This window comes from Dermacentor albipictus, chromosome 6 (genome assembly GCF_038994185.2).
Source record: "Dermacentor albipictus isolate Rhodes 1998 colony chromosome 6, USDA_Dalb.pri_finalv2, whole genome shotgun sequence".
NCBI lineage: Eukaryota > Metazoa > Arthropoda > Arachnida > Ixodida > Ixodidae > Dermacentor > Dermacentor albipictus.
In genome coordinates, this window is record NC_091826.1 from 132027093 (window position 1) to 132045601 (window position 18509).

The 18509-nt window shown below is 43.8% G+C and overlaps 1 protein-coding gene across 4 annotated transcripts in view; it reads right to left on the reverse strand.

Annotated features, from left to right (window-relative positions):
• Positions 1–995: 995 nt before the first annotated feature.
• Positions 996–18509, reverse strand: part of LOC139061371 (gastrula zinc finger protein XlCGF8.2DB-like) — a 34188-nt gene continuing 16674 nt past the window's right edge. For 3 of the 4 annotated variants that reach the window (XR_011515404.1, XR_011515402.1, XM_070541338.1), the window contains exons 2-3: positions 14992–15578; positions 996–3173 (exon numbers count right to left, since the gene is read on the reverse strand). Coding sequence is in view for 2 of the 4 variants with exons in the window: in XM_070541338.1 (XP_070397439.1) it covers positions 2779–3173; positions 14992–15013 (417 nt within the window). In the remaining 2 variants the exon portion in view is untranslated. Of the gene's footprint in view, positions 3174–11067; positions 15579–18509 lie in introns of those variants that run through there. The other variant, XM_070541337.1, reaches the window with a different exon arrangement.

An 18509-nucleotide genomic window follows, 5' to 3' on the forward strand; every position in this document is an offset into this window, starting at 1 on the left:
AACATATGCTATAGCTTCGGCAATGCTGAAAGAGATTACCAAGATGGAGTACAGTTAAGAACAGAAGCTGGCAGCCCACGAGGCTCACCACAGTTACATGTGCCTGGTTGTAAAGAGTTGACACTGCTGATAAAGCTAAGCGGGAATGGAGCAAAGTGTCAGTGGTTTAGAAAAAATATCAGGCTCACGACATGCTTGCCACTCCAGATTGCATACAACAGCCATGCAGGAAACCTTGTTAATCCTGGGAGCATGATTAGTGGGGAGTTGCTGGCTATGCAGGCCCAATAACAGGCCTTGGTTAAATATGTCTAAATGCACTAGTACTTGCCATCCAATACTAGTGCTACAACTTGTAGGTTCCATGAAAGGTTGCTGTCAAGGCAGCTTTGCTTATTATTAGCTTTTTACGGCAAATATTTGCGGCCTGCTCACTGGCCGTGCTCCTTCAGAAGGGTTGCCAACTTGCAGCATAAAGGAACATATGGAGACTGCCAATGCATCAACAAAATTATTGCGAACTACTTGACAATGGGCCACAGTGTTGGATAAACACCAAGCAATAAATACATTAGATGAGGCATAAATATGTGAATGATAGTGTTGATAGGTTATTATGAACAGAGATGCAAGTTGATAAACAAGGCTTCACTATATACAATATGTGCTAACGCATCCAAGTAATTCATGCTAAAACCAGGCAGAGCCTCCACAGATTGAAATTACCCTAAATTAACTGCAGAAGAAGGAGTGTCGATAGGGCAAGAAGTATTCAGGTTCTGTTATCACAGGACAGTTGTACAGGATACACATGCAATTGCACCAATCAGAGCTTCCGTCCAACACATATTTGGAAAGAGCCTGCTTGCCATATTCATAATGCCAGGATATGAAATGGTCCTGAGCACAAAAGCAAATGACGTGATCACAACCAACTTATGCAGTCTGTCTCTCGGTAAATAAGCGATTACAAGTGTAATCAGAACTGCATGGAATGCAAGTGAGGAACAGGCATTTATTAAAATACTAACACACCGTTCATAGCTGCAGAGTCATGCATGAAAACAAATATGCCAGTCTGAAACAAAAAACCAAACCAAACAAACAAAATGAAACAAAAAGCCAGACTGAAAATTTAGTAACTTAAATGCAAGCAGTTCTGAACAAATTAATTTCGCAAGGCTTTCACATCGCACATGTAAGAAGACAAGTTCAGTTTCACAGAAGCACTTACTGCAGGCACTGCAAATGCATGATGGAGCGCATCATAAACTGAAGTGACAATAAATATAGCTGAATGGCAACAGCGTCCCGCTATTCTGCATAGGCTCAATGGCCGAGGTGAGAAGGAAAAATCAAAGCAACAGTAGTTCTAAACAAGAACAAATGACGACCTTAATCTCCTTGACTTGAGAATTCACAGTGTGTAGTTGCATTTATACAAGGAAATGCTGATGCAATTGTTCATTACGTTTCCATGCTCACAAAAAATACATCTGCAAAATACACAAGGTCTGCAAGTATGGATTAACACAAGGAAGCACAATATATATTGTAATGAAATAGAATATGTTGTTCCCTGTGAATACGGTGAATGGTGTGGAAGAAATCAGTGCACTAGCTACCTCAAATGAGCATCCTCGGTTAAGATGTGTTTGGACACTCATAGAAGTACAGGTGTTCCCCCATTTCATATCCAAGTCACCTGAGTGTTACAGTGCAAAAGGCATAAGGCAACAGAAATAAAACGCTTCATCAACTTGCTAAGTTTCATACCAAGTTGTCTTCTTCAACCGGTTTCACTGCTGACGAATCCTGTCGCGCTTTCTCCTTTGAGACATAAAGGTGCAAGGTGTGACCTTTTTTTGGTGACAATAAAAAAGGAGCACGTGGCATAATTTGCTGGAGGCAAATGCACAGAATAAGGCATTCCAAATTTCAACCTCAATGGTGGCAAAAAAATAAACATTTGGTGTTATAACTTTCAGGACAATAGGTATAGTATCTGAAAGGCAGAGCCCTCATGAACATGACGATCTCCAGTCAATACTTTGATACGTCATTCTGTAGATGCCACAGATGAAATTGCCACAGGTGATCCATGTTCTGGTGCTTCCTATGTGTCGGTGTGCCATCTTGGCTCCGTTTTTCTGTAATTTTGATATGTTGCACTCTCAGAAACAATGTGCACGTAGCTGTTGTGTAAGCTGTGTCAACTAGCTCAAACCACAACTCTTTTGTCATGCATCATTCTGGACACTGAAGAATAAAGCACTAGAATGACTTGGAAGACGAAAAATAAGCACTGGCTAGAGACAAGCACGAAAGCAATGTGTTCAACCAGACTTTGTTCAACCAACCGCTCAGGGAAAAAGTGGCATTCTTGACAATACAAGATCCTATCAAGATCTTTCACACAGCTTGGAACAAAATGGCTCTGCATTCAAACAGATGACACTGGTACAACTCGTAACGTAATGCTGTTCTCTGAATGAGCCAATTTTTCGTTTCACTGCATGACAATGAGTACAACTGCACAGACACTTGCCTCTGTTGCTTGCCTTTTAAGCCTCCTGCACTGCCCTACCTGCGGGTGTAACACAAAGCTCAGCTGCAATGGGTGGTCTCATCTGTTAGCCATGCTTGTGTTCCGCCGTCCCAGAGCTCTGTTACCGAATAATGTGCATCATGTCCTGGTACTCGGGCCACAGTTGGCTGAGCCAACTACGAGGGCTAAAGAGAGCAGAGCTTCCTTCCATCGTAGCACCTCTTCAAAAGTCAGGGCAGAGGTGCCGAGCGTGCGTGCGACAGAAGGTGCCGGTTGAGCGAGAAGCGGCCGGTGAACGACCGGCCACACTCTGGGCACGCAAAGGGCCGTTCGCCCACATGGCGCTTGAGGTGCGTCACGAGCGAGTTCTTGTGTGCGAACGCCACTGGGCAGAGGGAGCAGCGGAAGGGACGGGCCCCCGTGTGCGTGTGCATGTGCTCCTCAAGCACGTTCTTGCGCGAGAACGACTTGGGGCACACCCCACACCGAAAGGGCCGCTCACCCGTGTGGGTGCGCACGTGCACCACCATGTTCCACTTGTGGCGCGTGGTGTATTCGCAGCAGTCGCAGTGGAACGTCTCGCCCCGTGCGTGGAACGGCCGCCTGATACCTGCCACCGCAGTGCCTGCAAACGAGACTGGCTCTCAGCTGTGCGACAGCCATGTCAGCAGGGCACTGAAACAGAGCCGCAGCTCAAGCAGACCTCTCCACAAGACAGCAAGCATGCCATCCCAGGGAAAGCGAGAAACTGGAAGTGCATCGAGGTTCAGCATTGCTTTGAGTTAGACACTGAAATTATAAACGTAATAGGTGTCCCCGACTTGTAATCTGTTTCACAAGTTCTTAGCTTTCTTTGTTTTGCTTTTTATTGATTACCTAAATCTCATGCGTTTCTTAGTCGCCGTCTGTATAGTCAATTCAAGCCTTCTGTGCTATGCTTAAGCAGAAGCTACACTGGTGTTGTGATGATGCTAACACTTCTTAAAAGACAAAGCATTTTCAACATAATAAAATATACAGTGACCCTTACACCACTCCCACAATCATGCTATACTCGCACTGTTTTACTCTCCATGTCAAGAGGGCATACCCGATGACCCATCGGTACACCACTCCATTCATCTGCAAGGAGGCTTTTCAACACACTAAATGGACATAAGAAATTACTCTCCGACGCAAAGAAAAGTTAGAAGAGCATAAAATACTATTACACGCAATACATTATATCCAAGCAAAATACCTCTCCCTGCATGGGTTTTTGGCTACACGACTGCACAGATTGGTTGACACTGTTTCACTGTCAAGAAATGTCACTTCAGTGTGGCACTACTTTTACAGCTTAACTGAAAATATAGTTCTTAGTTTATGCAGTGCAAGCATGCCCATTTCCATCAATACAATGGAAGTCTTCTCATTCCCATCACAGTCTAAAAACATGTTCCGAGTGACAGACAGTCACTTTAAAGCTTCCAGCAGTTTCAGTTTTTAACTGGAACAGCCTCTTGCAGTCGTAGGCTAGCCTGCAGGTTAACTTGAATGGTAGACTGACCACCATGACAAACTTTTCTTTCTTTGACCACAAAGTTTGCTTTTCACCAACACTGCACCGGGCCTCTCATTGTCACTCTGTTACGGTCAGCTGGATGGCGGTCGTTCTGCCTTAAGTGACTGAGCTAAGTTCTCAACTTTCTCCTCTGTGAAGAAAACTAAACTGATCGCTTTCGAGGACATCACATTTAGTGGTCACTGGTTGTCTAAGCCAGAGAAAAGAATGCTGGCCCCTCTAGTGGGTTGCCGCACCAGATGCTACATCAGGTCAAAGTGAAAGGATCCACAAAAGTTATCAGTAAAAAATATGACCCGAGAGCTTTAAGCAACATACCAAAAGCATTGTTGTCAAAAGAAGACTGCACGCAAGGCTGTTACTTGACAAGTTTCAGGCAATGCTCAAGAGCTTCAGAATCCTGACCTGACACTTAGGCATTGTCAACAGGGTTTCCCCATCTCCTTGACAAAAATAAAGGTGCTGCATGCCATCCTCGCTGCCATGTACTTCACAAGTGAACTCAACAAGCTGCAATTTCTTTAAGACTACCTGTACATTAATTCAAGCATAAGGTATAATATTTGAGCAGTTTATTAACATGTTCTACTCACACTGTACAATCACGCGAAAATATTATTTTATGCTACCTTGAAGTTGGTGCATAAGAATCACATCTTGACATCAGAGTTCCTGATTCAAAGTTATATTTTATGCATTAGCCTTCCTGCACAGGCAAGAAAACCAGCTGCCGAAAGCTTCCTTGTACTATCCTGCAGCACATTAGTTCAGTTATTAGTGAACTTTAGCATAACACACTAAATATTCTTACTATTAATAACACATCAGAGATGAAACAGGCAGCCTAAATGTTAGTTATGACAATCAACAAAAAAAGACATAGAATCTAGCTGCGTTAGACAAAACTTATAAAAACTTCCATGCAAGCAAATGAACATAACGGTGCAAAATCTGCACGCTTTGTCTGAAAATACGTCCACCAGCTGTCATTAGCGGCACTGCAGCTTCCTGTCGCACTGCACTAACAGCTCCTAGTGTGTGTAAAGTACCATAACTTCTTTTTAAACATAAAACGGGAGCACTAGACAGGATAACTGAAAGGACATGCCTGCTGCACTGAAAAATAAGAATGTGAAACACTGAAGACAAGCAAACAAAAGAAAAAAAATGCACTGCACACAAGATAATAGGAAAGGCAATAGTTCATTCAAAGAACAAATGGAACAGAGACATTGAGGCAAGAACAGTACTGGCAGAAAGAACCAGCACAAACACAACACGTGTAATACAAAAGAAAGGGAAAATGTTGCGACACATTATGCTAGGTACACCACCAGTGGAGATGGCGAGTATGACAGAGGATGCAACAGGTGAGGGCAAATCAGAAAGACTAACAGGCAAATGCAAAAAATATATACAAACAACTACGAAACAGAAACACACAAAACAAGGACAGAGCACTCTTCACAGCAAATATTGTAGCACAGAGTGCATGTTCCTAGTAGGCTAAAAAAATCACTCTGAAATTTGTTTAAAAATGGCAACTATCTCGTGTTAAGTGAGCGACAGAAAAGTTAGACATGGCTTGCAAACAGCTCATCGAAGGAGAGCTGCGCTGGCCAAAGTCCCACAGGTGATGACAAGCCACGCTGACCTCGGACGCCGTTTTATTCACACTGAGAGGCGATTGTCACAGGGATGACTTCTGCTGCACAGTGCAACGTGGTGAGTGAATAAATTCTCAGAGCTTGGCACCGATAAGGAAAGTGACAATCTAGTCTGTTGCTGTCTGCTGAGCTAGGTGGTCATTGTAAATTCCAATATACAGCACAAAAAATACACATAAAGAAGACATGAAAGACGCAGACAAGCACTACTACCAGCCATTCATTCCAATCAACACACCCTCAGGTTTTATAAAATGAGCCACACACAAGTGTCACACCCCTTTTCCTCATGCAAAGGTGATAAACACGAGTGAAAACTAAAAAAGGTGAACAAAACTGCTGCCTGCTTTAGACAGCGGAATTCAAGAAGTCCAGTTTGGCACTGTGCAAGAGCATGGATGCTTCCCTTACACAGACAGGTGTATCTATGTGGATATGGAATGCGTCCAAAGCCACTCGAGCTGTGCAGCTTGCAGACTTGCCTAAGAAAGTGGTCTCAGAAAAAAAGTGTCTCGCAACCACACGCGATGATATGGGCAACCAAATGTGCACATTTGTCCTATTTTTCCTTAACTTTCAGTGCATGCTCCCCGAGCCGGTTGTTGATGCACCGTTCAGTTTGGCCGATGTGCACACTTCAAGGGAAGTGAATACAGTTGAAACCACTTATAGCGATATTGGTTTTAACAAGATATTGGTTACAAAAATGAGAAGCTACTGCACCGTCGACTTTTGTATGTTTTCCATGGTAAAATACCCCCGTATACTACAATGCCCTGACACTGCATTATCGGTTATAATGATGAAGTCTGGCTGCTGGGGTCCGAGCCGAAAAGTAGTGAAATGCAAAATCCTTGAAACGAAAACGAGAAATTCGAGCCGCTGCATGATGGGCCGCTGTTCCAACAGCTGCCGCGCACTCATTTTTTAGCCATCTCCGTGCAGCTCTCTCCCGTCGCCCTTCCACTCCTCCGAATATGAATGGTCTGTGCCCATTGCTTTATGCCGCCCCACCCTCTGAAACACAAATGGACTGCGCCAACTGTGCCGCAAGAAGATTGCTCACATGTTGCTCACTGGCTCCTCATTCAGTGCAGTGGTGCGAACAGCTTAATCGCTCGCGTTGATTTTTGTTGGTTGTGTCTAAGTCATTCCTGGCCACGCGGTTTCTCAACTTCGCTTGACTTTCCACCGAAATGGAACATGGCTGATCCACCCACTGATCATCGGCAGTGCACGCCGTTGTCAGTGAAAAGAAAGTGCACGTCTATACATTTAGAAACTAAGTGCTTCTAACCGATGAGATGATCATCATGACCATACTTGGATCGGATAGCGATGGCGACGACGGCAGCGATGACACAGTAGGGCAGGCTGCCTCAACACTGTCCTCACAGGATGCCTGGCAGATGATTCAGTCCCTCCGGGGCTTAATTTTCCCGAGGAACCTTCCACTGCACTACGTGGAGCGCGTGGATGCCTTGGAAAAGGATGCCGGCAAGCTTTGTGTAAAGCATGCATGGCTGACGGACATAGGCTCTTCTCGTGCAAGCCAGTGACAAGTACGTGGTGAGATGCTTGTGGTGATCTTGCCTCCGATTTCTTCTGGATTTCTCAAGTTGACAGGCTGCTGTGGCAGCCTTCTCGCAATATTTAAAAGGCCCCTTTTGGGGCCACCAAAGTGATGCCTCGGGGGTGCTTGCAGGTCGCTTGCCACCCGCGACACCTCTTTGCAGTTGTTATAGCAGTGCCATTCTTTAATGCCGACAGCCGTGGCTTGTTACACGCGATCAGAGCGCCCAGTAAGCAGTTAAACGAGCGAACACAATCAGCAGCCAGGCGGAGGAAAGTGGTGGGGAGGGGCACTGGCCTCCCTGCTAATATAGTTTTCACACATCAGCTCTGCCGTCCCCCTATTTTGATTTTTTCGTGCAACCCGGTTAGAACAATTATAAGTTATAACAATAGAATTTTCGTGGCACTTGAATATTGGTATAAGTGGGTTCGACTGTATACGACTCCTCTCCTGTCGCACACCCTATGTAAGGGTATTCACGCCTGGTTTTGCAACCTCACTGAGTAGACCATAAGTATAATCGCTTGGTGCAAATAAAGACGGAAAGGAACAAGGGGAACAAGTCATCAACAGTGGGAAGGTTCTTCAGGTGTTTAGGTACGTTGATGACTTTTTAGTTATTTTAGAGCTGCAAGATGACCTTACATCCCCTAAGAGTATTTTAGATGTTCTTAAACAAGGGGGGCAGGGTTTGAATTTCACTCATGAATTGCCTGGCACTGAGGGTTTACAATTCCTGGATCTTTGGCCAAGGATTCGGGCACACCACATATGCTGGGAGTACCTCCCATGGGTCAAGACGGGTCTTCTGCCTTTTGCCTCTGCCCACTCAAAAATAGTAAAAAGGGGCATCGCATTTCAGTGCTTGGATGCTGCACTCCCAAAATCGTGCCCACATACAATGCAGCATAGCTTTGACAATCACATTGGTCGCCTATTGGCAAGCGGGATTTCTTGAGTTGCTTGTTGGTGCAGTGGCCGAATCTCTCTCCTGCAAAGGGTAAAGAACAAAGCCGGAACGGAAAGCACGAAGACCCAGCAACGGACGGCGAGGCCCTTAGTAATGCCTTTTATTCACAAGGTCTTGCACGACCTGAACAAGGTCACGAACAGGCATCGTATTCCTGTGGTTTTTATGGCTCCTAAGAAACTTTCCAGGTTCTGCCCTCAGATTTGCATTGACAGCAAGCGAGGTTGCAAAACCAGGCATGAACACCCCTACATAGGGTGTGTGACAAGAGTCATATATTCAGTTCCTTCGAAGCATGCAAATGTATTCGTCGACCCCACTGAACGGTGCATCAACAACTGGTTCAGGAAGCATGTGCTAAAAGAAAAAAAAGAGGACAAATATGCGCATTTGGTTGCCCATATTGCGTGTGGTTGTGAGGCACTTTCTTCTGGCACCACTATCTTAGGCAAGTCTGCAAACCCCACGGCTCGAGTGGCTTTAGCAGCATTCCATATCCACAAAAGTTCACCTATCTATGAAAGCAAAGTATCTATGCTTTTGCACGGCGCCGAATTGAACTTCTTGAATTCTGCTATCTAAAGCAGGCAGCAGTTTTGTTCACCTTTTTTAGTTTTTACTCAAGTTTATCACCTTCGCATGGAAAAAAGGGATGCGACACTTGTGCATGGCTCACTTTGTAAAATCGGAGGGTGTGTCGATTGGAATAAACAGTTAGTACTAGTAGTGCTTGCCCGTGTCTTTCGTGTCTTCTTTATGGGTATATGTATTCTTTTTCACTGTTTTTCGCATTTACAACAGTTCTACTGATCTGCACACTTTCCACTAGTACAGGAAAACCTTGTTATATCAAAGTTGCATATCCAATATTCATTATGGACATATTTGCTGCACATTGATATCAGTAAGAAATTTATCAAACTCACTTCATCATAGCTAATAAATAACTATATCCATGTTCATTATATTAAGGTTCTACTGTGCAATGAAGCACATCTGCTGGAAGCCAGGGAGGCATTGCAATGCTGCACAGACACTGGACTCAGCTTGTTATACTTGAAAATGAAGAGCAAACCACAAAGGACCTGGACACATTAATAAAAGCAGGAACAGAAATAGCACTTTTGTGAGACTGTAATATTGAAGCAAATTGCATGCAGTCATGATTTAAGCTGCTTCTAGAGCAAAACCAAGAAAGAACTTCACATTAGTGATCGATCAATTGTCAAGACAATTGTCAAAATGCAAATAGTGTATGGGCTTTAAACTACAGGATAAGGATTGCAATGAAATTACTGGAGTGTTGTGCACTTGTGTTCTACACACTTTTTTACAAAGTTCAGGGCAATACTTTCAAATCACTTGGAGGAAATAACCAACTAACGGCAAGGGCATGCCACACAGTAAATACTTTCGTCAGCCAGTCACAGTGCGTGCTATACTGAAATGGAGATGCAGGAGCACATTTCAATATGCACGTTTCCATAAAGAATTGTAGACATGATGCCGTGCTTAGCCTCCTCAAAAAACTGCAGAAAGAGTCAAATTACCAAGGCAAGTAAAGTGTCCAGTCACTAAGACAAATCTGCATTCAGTTTACATAAATGAAGCTGGACGTGAAATTATCAGGACCAAGCTCAGGACTAACTCTGATGCCACATATGCAAGCACATGTGAAATTCAGAAATGCTTTTAGAAAACTGCTGGGCCGATTTGAACCAAATTTGTTGCATTTGAGACAGAAAGTTAAAACTCCAGTGAGTGCAGGAAGTGCAATTTTGATTTATGGTCCGAGCATTTTTCGCAAAAAATGCTAAAAATTGGTAAGTCGAAGTATAAAGCTTACAAATCCAACTCAGCACCGAAAATAGATATTGCAGTTCTGCAATCTTGCACCTGTTAAAGCAACTAGAGCGGACAAGCTTGATATATAAATTTTCAGTTCACGTGAAGTTGCTACAATGTTGAAAAAGATCTTCCAATTGTGCTACACAATTTAGCGGCATATCTAAAGAGCAGCATATAATATATAAATTATGTCCACATTACATATGTCACTATGCGCAGTTTAAAGAATTGATATAGTTTTTTTACTGTCAAGTTACAGCTCCTGTCCTGAGAAAATACGGGGAATGCGGGAGATGGAAATTCAGGACGATGAGCAAAACGTGAACAAGGTGAATGCAGGAGCCAACGTTTCGACAAGTGGACTTGTCTTTGAAGAATACAAGTCCACTTGAAGAAGACAAGTCCACTTGTCGAAAGGTTGGCTCCTGCATTCACCTTGTTCACGTTTTGCTCATCAGCTCCTGTCCTGGTCACGCATCACTTCTGGTGAGCAGTAATGGTAACATTTCAGCTTCAGGATCAAAAACTTATTTTTGCTAACTGAAATGATGCTTCCGCTTTTATTTCAAATGTCCAATTTTGCATGGAGGATCCTCTATATTTACACTATCATAAACCAGGCTTTCTATGTGATACAAGATCTTGTTCCAGATGGCCTTCAAGGTAACACTTGCATAAGTACGCAAGATGCAAGCACTATGAAGCACTATGTTGCAAATTCGCCATTACTAGCTGCACTAATACATGGAAGAGGCACCAGGGTATGCCTGGCTCTGTTTCTTTCCAGCATGTTATTCCATGCTTGAGAGATCAAACTGCTGCAACAAGATTACCTTCTTGAAAGGAGTAATGGCACTGTGCCTTAAGGCTTAAAGTAATTACTTTAGCACTGTATGATAAAAATTGACATCGCCAGACAATGCGAGTGTTTATTTCAAAAGGCAGGAACGTATACAAGGCAAAGACGCACAAAATGAAAACTGAAAAAGCCATGAAATTTTTGTGGCAAACGGAACTCAAAGCACCCATGAATTTATGTACCGTCACATAATATCCGAGAAACAATGTTGACATATTTAAGAGATTCGACATGCGAGAAGAACATCTTGATGGTTCGTGATTATGGTAGGAAATTACAACACAAATGCAAAGTTATGGACACCACACAAGAAGACAACTAGAAATAGCGCAAGCACTTACACTGTTCCTATGCATCATCTTGTGTGGTGTCCGCTTATATGCATTCGCACAGCGATTTCCTACCATAATGTTAAGTCTGCATTCCTGTATTTTTTCAATTCAAGAATTAAATGTTTTATGTGACACAAAGCTAAGTTGCTATCCTTTCTACAGTCATGTTAAAGTGACTACATCCTGCTGACCTTGGGAATGACACTCTACTCATACGTTCATGACAGACCGCTGCCTAGCCACCTTGCAAGTTTATTTTCCATAATTGAAAGGTCTTTAGGAAGTCACTTTATTATGGCTGTTGTGAGCAAACTTTATGGATCTCAATAATTTTGCAAAAAGCTGGAGCAAAGTAATTTTAAATGCAGCACAATGCGGCTATTCTGTGCACTGCATGCATTTGACACTTTCTGCATTAACCCTTTTAGTGCCATGCCAAAGTAGTACAATCATTTGGCTGTGGAAGCACACTCCTGAACAAGCCCAAGATAATCTGTGAATGTGAAACTTTCACACACTGGTGGTGTCGTCCACTCAGAAGGTGATTAACCTCAGCTTGCTGCTATTTTTCACTGCTTGTTTGATGTTTCTGATGTATCACGAGGTGCTCAGAAAAGGAGGGGGGACAAAAATCCTGAAACGTATTCGTGACCATACACCCAACTGTGGTCCGGTCCGGTCCATTCCATAGCCCGTGCTCTGCCCAGCAGCAGTGGAAATTCTGCATCATACCTTTAAAAAGCTGTACATTAGGTTTCTTTTACATCTACCTGTTGCCACAGAGATCCTGCCCTACCTGTCATATATTATTGCACAGGTAGTGTTCGTAAAGCTAACAAGCACACAAATTTGGGTGCATGGTTACACATGCAATTAATAAGCAGTACCCTGCACAAGTACAGAGTGCTTACTGTACAATCACCATATTACCCTAAAAACACAGCACCACAAATTAACAAGACATGCGCCTTCTTGCAACTTTGATGACACCTCTCCAATTAAGATGATAAAACACGGAAGTTATTCAGGGCCGCTATTTAGTACACATTCGAAAAGCCGACGTTCGATTTTGCCTCGCACGATTGTCCAGGCTGCGCCGATATCGCGGCCTAGGCCAATCTAGTCCAATCGCATGAGGCGAAATCGAACGTCCGCTTTTCGAATGTGTACAAGATAGCGGCCCTGCATACACAAGTCCGATAACCACGACCGATTCTACAGGATGATGCAGTACCGTGCTTACAACTGTCTTTCAAAGTTTTGTCCATTGTTCCAACTTAATTTCCATGATCAAAAACCTGTTAAAACTTGGGCACCACTGCATTACGATCCTTGTCTCTAAAGACAAGGTGGCCGCAGTGTAAGCTACAACTGCACAAAACAAAGCTGCTATGCTCTGCAACTGTTTTCATGTCGTGAAGGTTAGCATGTCGACAGTGTAGTAGATATCAAATCTAAATACAACACAATGTGTGTCGGAGCCCTAAATTAGCTTTGAAAGGTGGTTGTATAATAGTCGTCCTGGACATCAAACTCGGATATATCGAATTATGGTCTGTAACAAACAGCTGTAAGATCCCGTTGGAAATCCCATGCTAAATTATAGCACTGTACTACACATACGTCGAACTTCCATTCAACATTACATTCAATATGTTGAATGCGACACCATGCTGCACCCCTGCAAGTGCACTTCTCCTAATGGCACCAAAACCACTTCTCGCACAATTGAAAATATTTATGCCGACAAAATGGCACTGTTTTGGCAGATGCTGTTAAACAGGGCATTGAATCTGAAAGGCAGTATGTGCCATGGTGGAAAAATGTGCAAGGTGCCTGTCTCAAAACATGGATGGCTAATATATAGCTAAGGTCTTATCTGCCCTCCACAATGACAGATTTGCTTTAGTACGCTTCACCGCAACACATCTCTGTGATGCCGCGAAGCATACTAACTGAGGGAAGAACTAATTGCTGCACAGGGAAGTATGCCACCTGAGATTGTTCGTTATCGGAAAGAGGATCTCGGGCCACACTACTTCAAGAGTGTAAAGGCCTCCCAGTCGTAAATGCGCATTCTGCAAAAAAGCATGGATGGTACTCTTTTTTGCTCAATGGCTCTGGGCATGGGATGCTGAACTGGAGATGCCTGTGCTGTCAGGTTTGTGTGGTAGAGCTTCTGCAAATGGAGTTTTAGAGTTGTCAGTGGCCAAAACGAGTTTGACCTCCAACCCCTACTTGGCCAGATCTTTTGCATTACAGTACGGATATAAATTTACAAAACCTCCACCCCCCACATTCTCATTTCGCAGAAAGACCATTGTGGCGACTGCGGGAAGACACGGCATTGCATGATTTGCAGGCCCACAGCCCACATTGAACGTTCTTGTTTTGTACTCGCAAGTTCGCATGTGAGTGCGAATTAACTCTGACGTTCTTCGGGCTGAAAGACACTTTCGAATCTAACAGAGCCTGCCTGGTCAGTCCATTTTGTGCGATTTGTAGTACAAGTGCGCTGAAGGTGGCACGGTAGACGTCCACACAGGCTGGTCTGCTTCCGTTCTTTGTTCCTATTTCTACCATAGTATTTCGATGTGAGCAAAACGCACTGCAGTTTTGCGGCCTGCCAATACGGGTTTTTAGGGTTAGAGTTGTGATCAGTTTATCAATTACCATTCTGCAGCAAAAGTGATTTGAGAAATTGATGTGGAATTAAATTTTAGCACATTTGACGAGGAACAAATAAGTAATTCTCGCTTTTCACCATCTCAGAAGACTGTCTGCTGAGACAAGCACTCGCTTTTCACCATCTCAGAAGACTGCCGAGACAAGCAGTTTTCAGATAAGCTTCAGCTAGGCATGCTTTCTATTTTAAATGGATATAGCAAACTATTTTGCAATCCCCTTTGAGTATATCTGGAATCGACAGCATAAATACTATAAATATATAAATTATAATGTAAAAGTTACCTGCCTTAATATCATTTGTATAAACAACTCATATGCACATTATTTTTCACCAGTAAATTCATTTTTCTTTTCTCACATTGTCATACCAGCTCCGCATTAAAAGATAGCTAGGAGTTTGTACAGATGCCATAGTGTTGAAATGCACCCTGTGTGGGAGCCATCACTAAAAGAACCGCCAATAACCACAGCACTCGCATGCAGCTGCAGCCAAGTGAGGCTGTGAGCTAGCAAACAGACTTTAAGTACATAGTTCTGAAAAATCTGACAACTCGCTTATACAGTTTCGCTGTCACTGATGCACTAGTCAGACTGGCGTACGTCTGTGAAGGATCTTTGCAATCATGCCACTGATGGAACCTTCAGAAAATGATAGTTGCAGGTGCTGTCAACTTCAGTACACTCCCGAGTACTTGCACGTACCAGCTGCCAGTCATGGCAGCAGAAATCAGTTATCACTCCTTTCTTTGTTTAAAGTGTTGCCTACGCACAATTAGCAACTTTCAGTCAAGTTTACTTGTATTGCTCGCCAGAACAACAACGCTAAACCGCTTTGGTTTCAGCCTAACAATAGTTTCGTTGGTCAACACTGTAGCAACACAGCTGCTTGCTGGTTCAAGTTCACAGGTTGCTTTACTGCACCTTTAGCATGTTCTTTACCTGAGATCGTGAAAGGATGCATGATGGCTGTGTGAATGAAGTCTTATGCATCCTTCTGTAAACCAAAATGTTCCCGCAGTAGTTTGGTGCGCCTCAGTACAGTATAAGTGCAGCAGTGCCCACTGCATCGACTTGTCGCATGCAAGCACGAGTGAACTTGATCTAATGAGGATGCTTTCGAGGCTAGTGCTCGGCACTAATGGGCAGGGGGCACGCGTGCGCCGACAGTTCAGCTGGAGAAGCGAACACAAGGCGGCACTGTTCGCAGCTCAGCGTGACTTCCCCAACATCCTCCTGCGAAGTGGTGGCAGCAACATTGTGCACCAGCACGTGGCTGGCTAGTGCCGAGGCGGCAGCAAAAGTTCGGCAGCACTGTCTGCAGCGGTAGGGCCGTTCACCCGAGTGCAAGCGCAGGTGTGTCTCCAGGTGCGACTTTTGCACAAAGCGCTTGAGGCAGCTCGGACACTGGTAGGGACGGTCGCCTGTGTGGATGCGCTCGTGACGCAGCAGCAGCGAGTGATAGAGTGCCGTGTAGTTGCAGAAGCGGCAATGCAGCACGCGACTCCGAATGGCCTCAAGCTGCACGTCTGCGAGAGGAAGAAGGGGCAGAAGAGGCATCATGGGATGCACACTTGGGAGCAATGACCACGTACACGCCCTCACACAACAGTTTGGCATGACTCCTGAGTGAGGTTAACAGTACGAGAGTGGAGCATGAGAAAACTCTGGCACCTTTAAAGGCCAACTGCAATGAAATATCCAACTCGCTATGCATGTTGTCATTGGTGCAAAGAACCGAAGCAGGGGAACAGAAAAAGGAGAAGGTGCTTCTCCCTTCTTTCCCTGCTTCACACTCTCTGCGCCAAGAACAATATGCATAGCAAGCCTAAACACCAGCTGCCTCAAGAACAAGTCCTTTTGAAATGTTGGACGCCAGAAAATGCCTAGTTTCCGACAATGCAGATATAAAAGATTCCGTGCAAAATTTGATGTTTGAAATATATGACGAGAAGCTTGAAAAAATATCCATTTCTTATCGCAACACAGAAAAACTAATTTTAAAAAATACAGGAAAATGAAGAAAAAAGAAGACTGCTGCTATTACCGCATGTTAAAAGTGACACATGACCGGGAATGCAAGGCTTTTCAGCATGACCTCCGAGATAAGGAGGCACCTGCGGCGTGCTGAAAAATCTCAGAGGCAACGTGTTGGGACTTGTGTCATAGTGACAACTATCTAGTGCAAGCTTCATCTGCTTAAATGTTGTTTAAAGGCTGATAACAACTACACAATATGAGCTTTGCAATTTTGCCATGATTGTTTCATTGGTACCTATTACTCATTCATGATAAATTTAGCCAACGTGAAATTTCATTGCAGTTAGCCTTCAACCCTTTAATCCCCAATCCTGAGTTGTAGTAGTCTTGGGAGGTTGTACCAATGATGAGTCACACTGATTCAGCCCGACGTTGTGATGCTCCTACTGCCAAAGGGGAATTACGGGTTGCATAGAGAGAAAGCTGCCCTCAAGGGCAGCTTTTCTTTATCTTTTTGTGTTAGTAATTGAAACCAGAAACCAATCAGGTATATATATTCAGAATCACAATGACATAGAAAAAGTCGCAGTTCTGCTCAAAAGACGGAGCACTGATTGCGATAGCAAATTAGTAAACAGCCATAATAAGTAAGGATAGCAGCTTATCGCCCATCTAAACTTGTTAACACTCGCTTACTAACTATACGTGTATCAGTATCTTACTTATTAAGTCGTGTATCAGTATCTGTATTTCTGATACATGAAAGAATGTATCATGTATCTTAAGATACAAGATACTGCTATCGCAACATCACCGTGCAAAACTATAAATGTTGGCTGAACTCCGCTTCTCAAGCCGATACTGCTGCCACTAAGCCACCTAAATAAATGAATAATTTTATAACAAATGCTTTATGCCAGCAGAAAAGTAGAACTTGAGCAGGTCATTGTAACTTTATGAGCTTTCTGTACACACAGTGCGTCACAAAAATTTTGATACCAGCGTTGCTGCTACTGTACACCTGTCCAGTGCTCTGGTATTGCATAAACAGCAATACGTCTACAGTCAAGGTAAAGCTCCACAGCAGTATTTGTGCCATCGTGCAGAGGGTCCTTACTGACGTTCTGGTAATTAAATGGCCACCCACTAGCTGGTCGGCAAGCAGAGCAGGGACTCCCATCAATTACAAATGTGACAAGCAAAAACCGCTGACAGTGCAGCGTATAAAAAGATTTCGTGTTAAGCAGCTAAAGCAACCCAAAGCAAATTGTTTCAAAATGGAAATATACTTTGAGCAAGAAAGACAAAAATTTTAAGACACTATACATATTTCATTCAAATGAAACAAGACTGGTCAGAGTTAAGAAATTTACAAGCAAACATTTTTGCGCATATGCATTTACTGCTACATTATACACATATATAGAAATTTGTGAATGTATCAAAGTATCTTAAGATACTTTGATACATTACCTTCTTGTAAACTAAACTAAACTAACTACCTTCTTGTTCCCTCAGCACTGCGCCCAGAGATACTACAGGCCCTACATAACGATTGCACTGCCGGGCACCTCGGACTCTCCTGTATGCTATTGAGGATACAAGATGAGCATTGCTGGCCATGCCTGACTGCCTACGTTGCCCACTACATGAAGACATGCCGAGACTGCTAGCAACACAAGACACCACAAACAAGGCCAACAGGATTTCTGCAGCCGATCGAGCCACCTTGCAACCATTCCAACAGATCGGAATGGACTTGTTGGAGCCATTTCTGATATCAACATACAAAAACAAGTGGACCATCATGGCTACCGACTATGTTACCCACTACACTGAAAGCCTTACCAAAAGGCACTACAGTTGAAGTGGCGAAATTCTTTGTCAGAAGAATCCTGTTATGACGTGATGCCCAAGAAGTCCTGATTACAGACACAGGAACTGCTTTTACAGCGCAGCTTACTGAAGCCATCCTGCAATACAACAAGACAAGCCACCACAGGACAACCTCCTACCACCCGCAGACGAACGGCCTTTCAGAGCGCCTGAACAGGACCCCCCCCCCCCCCCCCCCCCCGACATGTTATTCATTCACGTTGACGTCGAATGCAAGATCTAGGATGTGTACCTTCCCTACATAACCTTCGCTTATAACACGGCAGTGCAAGAAACAACACACATCACGCCATTCAAGCTGGTTTACGGAAGGTACCTGACGATGACAGTTGACGCCATGCTGCCACATGTTAGCAACGACGAGAATCTCAATGTCGCCGCCTATCTGCAGCACCCCGACGAAGCATGACAAACTGCTCGCTTTCACATCAAAAACCAACAAAGGATGGACAACTGACAACAACAATCTGCAATGATGCTACATGGAATACCAACCTGATAACTATGTTTGGGTTTGAACCCCGATAAGCCGACGAGGATTTAGGGAGAAACTTTTGCAATGCTATTTGGAAACCTACAAAATC